Source organism: Larimichthys crocea, chromosome XIX (assembly GCF_000972845.2).
Source record: "Larimichthys crocea isolate SSNF chromosome XIX, L_crocea_2.0, whole genome shotgun sequence".
Taxonomy (NCBI): domain Eukaryota; kingdom Metazoa; phylum Chordata; class Actinopteri; family Sciaenidae; genus Larimichthys; species Larimichthys crocea.
Genome location: NC_040029.1, coordinates 11,154,572 through 11,164,381, shown reverse-complemented (window position 1 = coordinate 11,164,381; position 9,810 = coordinate 11,154,572). Strand labels below are relative to the sequence as shown.

The 9,810-nt window shown below is 44.3% G+C and overlaps 1 protein-coding gene across 1 annotated transcript; it reads left to right on the top strand.

Annotated features, from left to right (window-relative positions):
* The first annotated feature begins 250 nt into the window (after positions 1-250).
* LOC104935716 (zinc finger protein 84) lies at positions 251-9,410 on the top strand. Its single transcript, XM_027291826.1, has 5 exons — positions 251-532; positions 1,601-3,478; positions 5,482-5,514; positions 6,261-6,395; positions 6,509-9,410. Exons 1-5 carry the CDS (start codon positions 511-513, stop codon positions 7,606-7,608), a joined length of 3,168 nt encoding a protein of 1,055 aa, XP_027147627.1. The 5' UTR covers positions 251-510; the 3' UTR covers positions 7,609-9,410.
* Positions 9,411-9,810: the final 400 nt, after the last annotated feature.

Sequence of the window (9,810 nt, the reverse complement as noted above, 5' to 3'; positions counted from 1 at the left end):
TTATTATTATTTATTTATTTTTATAAATGATGTATTTGTTGTATTTTGATGTGAGATATTTGGGGAGAACCCCCCTCTGTCTCTGTGTGGGCTGATCCAGGTGAAGGTACAGACAGGTGAGGCAGGACCTCCAACACAACCTGAACAACATCTTTTAGTTTAAATTAAATTCACCTTTAAATCATAATTACGATTTTTTTAAAAGTCTAAATTAAAAGATAGTTTAAGTTTGTTCGCTTTTATTTTGAAAGTCACCAACGAAGCGCTACCGAGCGAGCGAGTGTACTTCCGGTGGCTACATGCTAACTTCCTGCTGCGTGTCTCGGAGCTTCATGGAGACAAAGTGAATGTTTGACGGAACAAACGGGTCCAAATGTCCCGACAGAGACTGAAGACACTCTGCGCTGCTCACTGCATCCGAACCAAGGAACGGACCAATGAACTGCGAGCTAGCACAGCGAGCTAACGAGCTTAGCTTAGCCTGAAGCTAACGGACGCTAACGTGTCAACATGTCCCACAGAGCAGGAGCAGGTCAGTGAACGTTCATGTAACGTTTAACTAACGTTTAACTAACGTGTCAACATGTCCCACAGAGCAGGAGCAGGTCAGTGAACGTTCATGTAACGTTTAACTAACGTTTAACTAACGTGTCAGCAGGTCAGCGTGTTGTCACTGATGTAATGTAGTGTGTAAATAAATGTAGAGTGTGTCTGACAGACATTATTACTGACACTGCAGCAGCACAGAGACTTAAAGTCAGTCAAAGGCAGCTTGAGGTTGCCGAGCAACCAGGGTCAGCTGCAGGTCAGAGCTGTAACTGCAGCTGTGCTCTGTCTGTGTGTGAGTGACTGCTGAGAGACACAGAAAATCTCTAAATGAAGCCCCTCCAACTAGTGGACGCTAATGCCAAACGGTAGGTGGTATCAAAAAGCCCAAATGACCGTGAGCATCCTCATCTTGTCGACCATGTGAATGCTGAATTTCAGTGTGTGAAGTTAAAAAATGTGACCTGGGGAGAGAGAGAAAGAACAGGTGCCCCGTGCTCCTTTGGGAAGTTTCTCCTCTCCAGTTTACATGGGAGTAGATGGGGCTGTCGGTGGGTGATCCTGGAGCATCAGTGCGTCTCCCGCCAAAACTATAAGTCTGACAGCTTCAGCAGTGATATCGCTGCGTAGCCCACGAATTTTCCTACGTTTCTATGTAGAAATTATTTCTGTAGAGTGACATTTGTGGCCACGAGAGCCGTTTGCAAATGTATTTTTTGACAAATGTTTGTCTCTTTCTACCAATACACACCCATTATAAAATTTGCCATGGTTTTTGGAGATTTTTTGCAAAACTGTTTGGTGAAACTCTTAGAAAAGTCACAGCACACCATTCCCTGTCGAGCCGGTCGTTTGGATATCTTTTTTGTGTATGTGCGACCAAATCTGAGGGAGGAGTAGCACACTGGAACTCCTGGAATTCGTCAGTATGGTGATAGTGAACAGTAGCTTGACAGACTCACTCAGTGAGTTTCTGTTTGTAAAGATCTGAACACACTTTGTGTTTGAATGACTTCAGTGTTTTCTCTAAAATGTGTCTGGTCCTCCTCGACAGACATCCAGCTGCTGATCGTGGGTAAAGAAGAGGAGGAAGAGCCCGAGCAGCCGGATTGGAGCTCCAGTCTGAACCAGGACGAGCCGCCACACATTAAAGAGGAACAGGAGGAGGTGTGGACCAACAGAGAGCAGCTTCAAGGACTGGAGGACGACCAGATCATCAGGTTCACGTTCAGTCCTGTTCCTGTGAAGAGTGAAGACGACGACAGCGACGACAACAATGATGATGATGATGAAGAGAATCCTCAGAGCCAAGCTGAACAGAACAGAGATGCAGAGTGTTTGAAAACAGAAGCTGATACAGAGGACTGTGGAGAACCAGAACCAGAAGCAGACTTTAATCCAGATACTGATGACAGATCTTCAGACTCTGAGCCTCAGACTGATGACAGCTGTGACTGGGAGGAGCGCAGTGAAGCTCCTTCAGGTGTGAACTCTGTCAAAGATGACAGTGATCCCGGTAAAAAACTGTTCAGCTGCTCCGAGTGCGGCAAACAGTTCAGCCGTAACTCCAACCTGAAGAGACACATGAGGACGCACACCGGAGAGAAACCATGCTGCTGTTCTGTTTGTGGTAAACGATACGCGGGAAGCTCAGCTTTGACGTCACACTTCAGACTTCACACCGGAGAGAAACCGTACGTGTGCTCGGTTTGTAAAGCATGTTTCAGACTCAGACAAAATCTGCTGCGACACATGAGAGTCCACACCGGGGAGAGACCGTTCAGGTGCTCCGTCTGCGGGAAAGGATTCTCACATCAGTCAAATCTGACGTCTCACTTAAGAGTCCACACGGGAGAGAAGCCGTTCACGTGCTCCGTTTGTAAAGTGAACTTCAGTCTCAAACACAATCTGACCGCTCACATGAGGATGCACACCGGGAGGAAACCGTTCAGTTGTACAGTTTGTGGTAAGAAATTTGCACGGAGGGCGGTTCTGAAACAACACCTGACCGTGCACACAGGGGAGAAACCGTTTGGCTGCTCAATCTGTGGTAAAAAATTCTCTCAGAAGGGAGATTTGACTCATCACGTGGCCCTGCACACGAGAGAGGAGCGATACAGCTGCTCCGTCTGTGACAAAAGATTCACCTGGATCTATCAGCTCAAAAACCATCAGTGTGTGGGGCGAAGAGACGAGGACAGAGACACGAGACATTTAAAAACAGAAGCCGGCGCTGAAGATGATGGAGGAGGATCAGAAGCAGATTTACAACCTCACGACAAGACGTCACACGAATCAGAGCAGAGCAGAGAACCTCCGTCACCCGTCAGTGATCAGAAACACAACGGATCCCGAACACGAGAGAAACCGTTCAGCTGCTCCGTTTGTGGGAAACGATACCTGTGGAAGCAGTACCTGACGTCACACATGAGACTTCATTCAGAGGGGAAACATTTAAGCTGCTCGGTTTGTGAAAAGACTTTTCAGTGGAGGGTTGAGTTCATGACGCACATGAGAGTCCACACAGGTGAGAAACCCTTCAGGTGTTCCTTCTGCGGCAAAGGCTTTTCACAAAACACACACCTGAAGCAGCACGTGAGGATCCACACGGGGGAGAAACCGTTAACGTGTTCGTTTTGTGGGAAAGGATTCGCACGGAGCTCCAACTTGATCTCACACCTACGAGTCCACACGGGAGAAAAACCGTTCACGTGCTCGGTCTGTAACGTGAGTTTCAGCCACCGCAGCGCTTTGCCCCGGCACATGAGAATCCACACCAAGGAGAAACCGTTCGGCTGCTCAGTCTGCCACAAATCCTTTTCACGTAAGGGAGCTCTGAGGAAACACATGGCTGTGCACAGCGAGGAGGAAACATTCAGTCAGCTGAGGGATGCGAAAGAACACCCGTGTGCTGGAGAGAGCAGCACGCGGAAATGAAGACTGATGTTTGAGTTGTTTTCTGGGTGATGCATTCAAGGACACGACTTTGGGCATGAACACATTCAGTGAGTTAGACCATCAAGTCGTCGTCTGTGATTCCAGAAAATGTCAAATATGATGTGACGCCTCAAGCTCTGAACTCTGTCCACGTTTGATTTGTCGGACTCAAAGCATCTTTTCATGTTAGCTTCTGTTTTATTCAGACTGTTACTTTTGACCTTTGGGCTGCAAAATTATGGGAATTTTCAAAGTTGGAGGGAATTTACAAAACTCTGCCCTTTAACTTAAATACAGTTGGTGAAAGTATATTTCAGCATAATCTCTACTAAAATAAACCAGATTTCCTGCAGGTCCACTTGAATATCTGCTCTTCCTCCATCACATGCACACAGCACACTGCTTACTGCAGGGCTGCTGAGGCCACGCCCCCTACCTGCACAGGTGATTTCTGTACCTGGACCACACTTTAGAGCCCAGAGCACACAGAGACTGTTGAAGACACGTGTGAGCTGGTGGACTACATAATATTGTTCAATGAGATAATTCAAACTTGATAAAGTTCATGTTTGGATATGATGCAGTTTACAGTTAATTCCCACTGAGTTTCTGATTTGGAATATTTCCAAAATTCCCCAGTTTAACTTCCCATGGAAAGTTTCTTTTTACCGTAAACCTCCTGAAGGCCGAGCTCTCCTCTTCAGCACTACCAACAACTGGACGTGATAAATCTCTGACTCGACCGTCGCTTTGGATGAAATCAGCAGAATATAAAATAAATAAATAATTATAATAAATTGATTCGTGCAGGTCGGGTTCTGAGACGTCCAAACTTTAGTCCTTCAGCAGCTTCTTGTTCACATTAAACTCAGTTAACGATCATTCCTACGAAATAAACGTGAGAGAACTCATCATGAATCATGAATAAACATTTTTCTACAGGAAAAACTGATTTGATTTGTTTTCTATTTTTAATTAGTCTGTAATAATAATAATAATAATTTGACCTGTTTGTGTGTAGTTTTGTTTCTCAGCTGAAACTCATCAGAGACTTTTTATATCACGTCTGCTGATGGATTATTACAGATCATCATTGTTTTAATTCTGAATGATTCAAACATTGATGATCATGATGGACATGCTGTCTGTCTGTCTGTCTGTCTGTCTGTCTGTCTGTACAGTAAGGTTATTTAAAGAGTGACAGGAGGTGAGGGTGACATAACACTGCCTGTACCTGCACGCTGCCGGGGCTCACTCACATTATTATGACATCACACTTACGTAACGTAGACGCCACGTTGAAGGGGACAGGTGTGTGTTTATTATTTAATGTGTGTGTCGCTCTTACTTTGGTGAATGGTGGAGAATGAGTTCACGCTCTGTGGGAAATGTGAGTTTCCTGTTAGTAATGACGTGTAGCCTGAGAATGGCCTGATTATTAAAGTATTATATATATATTATATTAGATATTATGTTATATATTATTATGTTTATAGATTATTATGAAAGTATTTCTGATTCTGATCCAGGTGAAGGTAAAGACAGGTGAGGCAGGACCTCCAACACAACCTGAACATCTTTTAGTTTAAATTAAATTCACCTTTAAATCATAAATACGATTTTTTTAAAAGTCTAAATTAAAAGATAGTTTAAGTTTGTTCGCTTTTATTTTGAAAGTCACCAACGAAGCGCTACCGAGCGAGCGAGTGTACTTCCGGTGGCTACATGCTAACTTCCTGCTGCGTGTCTCGGAGCTTCATGGAGACAAAGTGAATGTTTGACGGAACAAACGGGTCCAAATGTCCCGACAGAGACTGAAGACACTCTGCGCTGCTCACTGCATCCGAACCAAGGAACGGACCAATGAACTGCGAGCTAGCACAGCGAGCTAACGAGCTTAGCTTAGCCTGAAGCTAACGGACGCTAACGTGTCAACATGTCCCACAGAGCAGGAGCAGGTCAGTGAACGTTCATGTAACGTTTAACTAACGTTTAACTAACGTGTCAACATGTCCCACAGAGCAGGAGCAGGTCAGTGAACGTTCATGTAACGTTCATGTAACGTTTAACTAACGTGTCAATAATTATCGGACCCCCTGCAGTGTATCTGCGGACCTCTGACGGGTCGCGGACCTCTGACGGGTCGCGGACCTCTGGTTGAAGACCCTGATGCTGTCAGTTTAAACACGCCGTTCATGTCTCATCACCGTCTCAGTGTGGACTCTGTGTAAATCAGGGTCTCCAACATGTGGCCCGTGGCCCCGAGGCGTCCTCAGAGTCCCCCAGTTCATACTGAGACACTACAGACAGACTGGGATGCATCGGCCAATAATAATTATTATTTAATTTAATTTAATTAATTATTTTAATTTAATAATTATTTAATCAGTCATAAACACACGTGCTCAGTGTCTGAGTGACATAAAGTTATCACAGGTGTGAAATGTGACATATTTGGAAACATTGATGACGTGAGCTTCCTGTCTGAGGATTCACCTGGTACTGAAAGGTTTGGAACAGGTCCAATCACATGTCGTGATCAATTTATGATGATAAATCAAAGGTATTAATTAAAGTTGGCACCATTCAAATGTTTTCTTCTTTTAGTCCATGATGTTCATGTCTTTGTTTTTAATATTTCATGTCTCACACCACTGTTAGTGTGTTAATGAAGAGCTGACAGTGTGTTTGTGTCCGTGCTCCCTGCTGTGAAGTGTCAAAGCGTCCTCTGAATTAATATTTAATCTGTATTTAATCTGTTTTATGGTCCTCTGCAGACGAGCAGGAGCTGCTGGTGATTAAAGAGGAGCAGGAGCGAGCGGAGCTGCCACACATTAAGGAGGAACAGGAGGACACGTGGAGCAGTGAGGAGGAGCAGCTCCGAGGTGATTGGCTCAGAGTTCAAACACGCTGTGTGTCACCGTTTTTAATAACATGCAGATTTTAGTTTGACGCTCGTTCAGATATTTATTACTTTGCTGTGAGGTCTGTTCACTCGTCTTCTGTGTCTGGTCCTCCTCGACAGACGTCCAGCTGCTGATCGTGGGTAAAGACGAAGAAGAGGAAGAGCCCGAGCAGCCGGATTGGAGCTCCAGTCTGAACCAGGACGAGCCGCCACACATTAAAGAGGAACAGGAGGAGGTGTGGACCAACAGAGAGCAGCTTCAAGGTCTGGAGGACGACCAGATCATCAGGTTCACGTTCAGTCCTGTTCCCGTGAAGAGTGAAGACGACGACAGCGACGATGATGATGATGAAGAGAATCCTCAGATCTCACAGCTTGATCCGAACAGAGATACAGAGGACTGTGCAGAACCAGAACCAGAAGCAGACTTTAATCCAGATACTGATGACAGGTCTTCAGACTCTGAGCCTCAGACTGATGACAGCTGTGACTGGGAGGAGCGCAGTGAAGCTCCGTCAGGTGTGAACTCTGTCAAAGATGACGGCGATCCCGGTAAGAAACTGTTCAGCTGCTCCGAGTGCGGCAAACAGTTCAGCCGTAACTCCAACCTGATCCGACACATGAGGATCCACAAAGGAGAGAAACCCTTCGCCTGCTCGTTTTGTGGGAAAGGATTCGTACGAAGTTCAGATCTCACCTCACACCTCCGAGTTCACACCGGAGAGAAGCCGTTCACGTGCTCGGTCTGTAACGCCAGTTTCAGTCAAAGACAGAACGTGCTGCGACACATGAGGATCCACACCGGGGAGAAACCCTTCAGCTGCTCCGTGTGCGGGAAAGGATTCTCCCAGAAGACGTGTATGAGACAGCACATGAGGAGCCACACGGGGGAGAAACCTTTGAGCTGTTCGATCTGCGGTAAAGGATTCACACGGAGCTCCAACTTGATGTCCCACTTAAGAGTCCATACGGGAGAGAAGCCGTTCACGTGCCCGGTTTGTAACGCCAGTTTCAGCCACAGGAGCGCTTTGCCCCGACACAAGAAGATCCACATCGACAAGAAACCGTTCAGCTGTTTAGTTTGTGGTCAGACGTTCGCACGAAAGGAAGATCTGGGACAACACCTGAGCGTCCACGCGGAAGAGCTCGGACGGGACGACGTGTCAGAAAGCAGCGGTGTGGTGGAGAGAGAAGTCGATGACGTGAACGAGATCAGCTGAAACGTTCTTCAGTGTTTTAGAGTCTGAATCACTAACGTGCAATAACCTTGAAGTGCTCAAACTTTATTTATTTAGGACAAATCACAAGTCTGAAAAATGTGTTTGTGTTCTGACTTTGAGATTTCAAGTCCCTCGTCCTCTCCCATCTTTAGTCTTCACCCAAACGTCCCAACAGGAGATGTTACGGTGGCCTTGAATTGTGATGCCAATCGTTACCAGCATGCTAACGCTCCAGCCTACACTAAGCCTTTCAAAGTGGACGATGATGAACCGTAATTAACTTAATATTTTTAGATTTCCAACAGAACATTAAATATGTTTACGACCGCCGCACCGGAAGGTGAGATGGACGGAGACGCCTGAACGTCGACTGACTGTCGACTTCTTTTATTCCAGAACATTTGACTGACGACGACTGAACAGAACTGTTTGGACGCTTTCTCTCAGATTTGTACGTTAACGTTTGTTTTAGCAGGTCGGCATCGTTTGCATGAGTTTTCCATAAAAGGTGGATTTCCGTTATTTTGCACAAGTATAGGACACAAACGCTTCCTGTAAACTAAGGTCATACATGATCTTCCACTTCCTGTTTGACAGTCGGGAGGAACAAACATTTGGTCAGACTGTCTCGAGACCCTCAGACCCTCAGACCTCCATCTGCAGCCCGATAGTCCTTCCTGTTGATTGATGTCACTGCAGCAGTCACTATATGTATGTGTATAAACACATGTATGTGTATAAACAGTTCACGGCTGTCTGTCATTCAGTCACTCATACAAACAGTTTTAAACAGTTTTAAAGTCCAAATTCTCAGAAAAAAAGTTTCATAAAGAAAAATCGTAATGCATGATAAATACATATTTTATTTATATATAAAATACATACACTGTGTGTGTGTGTGTGTGCGTGTGCACACTATATACTATTCACCGGGATTATATCCCGTTAGCTCGAGACTCACTTGATAGCTTTATCAAATTTATTTGAATCCATCTACCAGTCCTGTGTATGTATATTTACAGCTTTATATGACTCATTTATACTGAGTATATAATTATACATACACATACATACTATAACATACATACATACATAGATTGGTGAAATATTTGAGGTCTGTGTTCAAATAAAAGAATGAAAACCTTCAACATTCATCAATTGTCCAACAGGTGAGTTGAGTTGAGGCTCCACTGGCTCAGGATGGTAGCGCTGTGCTGCCCTCCTGTGGTCACAGGGTTGAACTGCAACACATTGAATTAGTAAAAACAGCGTCACCACTAACTCATTGTACTTCCGGTGAACACTTTCAAAATAAAGTGACGGTGTTCTCGCCACGTAAGACTCTCACATAGTTTATTATTTTCTCGTGGTTACTGTCATCTTCACAGAGTGTCGGACGGTTCACTCTCATGACGACTACGACGTGCACGCTAAGGTGACAGAAAGAGGGATCTGCGGGCTACTCGTTCGTTAGCATGTTAGCAGAGCTGCTCGTCGTCGGTCTCTCACGTACCGTAGGTGCTCGAGGAGCTCGCAACTAATGTTTTCTGGACCGGCAATTTGAATTTCAGGACCGTTTCTTACACTTAATTTCGTTTATTTTTAGTTTTTGTCACTATATTTTGAAAGCAGTTACCGGAAGTACAGTATCCTATCATGTGTGCGTGACGCTCGTTTTACTGATTTAATGTTGCAGTTTCACACCATGACCACTGGAGGGCGACAGAGACTGTAGTCCGTATCAGGCAGATTCAGAATGTAATCAGTCTGACAGGAATTAGACATTTACAGACACTCATTGTTTTAATATATTATATTTAATACATATATTTAATCATTGTTTTAATATATTATATTTAATACATATATTTAATCATTGTTTTAATATATTATATTTAATACATATATTTAATCATCGTTTTAATATATTATATTTAATACATATATTTAATAATTGTTTTAAAGTGCTCACGTCTCTACAACACATTATTCAGTTGGAATAATTTAGATATTAATACTGATCACCTGTATAAACGGAAACCCACTGACAGTGTGCACCATTAGTGCCCTCCAGTGGTCACAGTGAGGAACTACACCTGTGCTCCACCACATGGTGCACATCCTCACACATTTGATCACATCATCATGAACTTCCATTAATGAGTTTTCTTATTTATCCACATATTAGACTGTGTAGATGTT

Coding starts and splice junctions, on each gene's coding strand:
- LOC104935716 (XM_027291826.1), top strand. CDS start 511: ATGTCCCACAGAGCAGGAGCAG. Junction 3,479..5,481: donor TGGAGAGAGCAGCACGCGGA/AATGAAGACTGA, acceptor TAACGTTTAACT/AACGTGTCAACATGTCCCAC. Junction 5,515..6,260: donor GTCCCACAGAGCAGGAGCAG/GTCAGTGAACGT, acceptor GGTCCTCTGCAG/ACGAGCAGGAGCTGCTGGTG.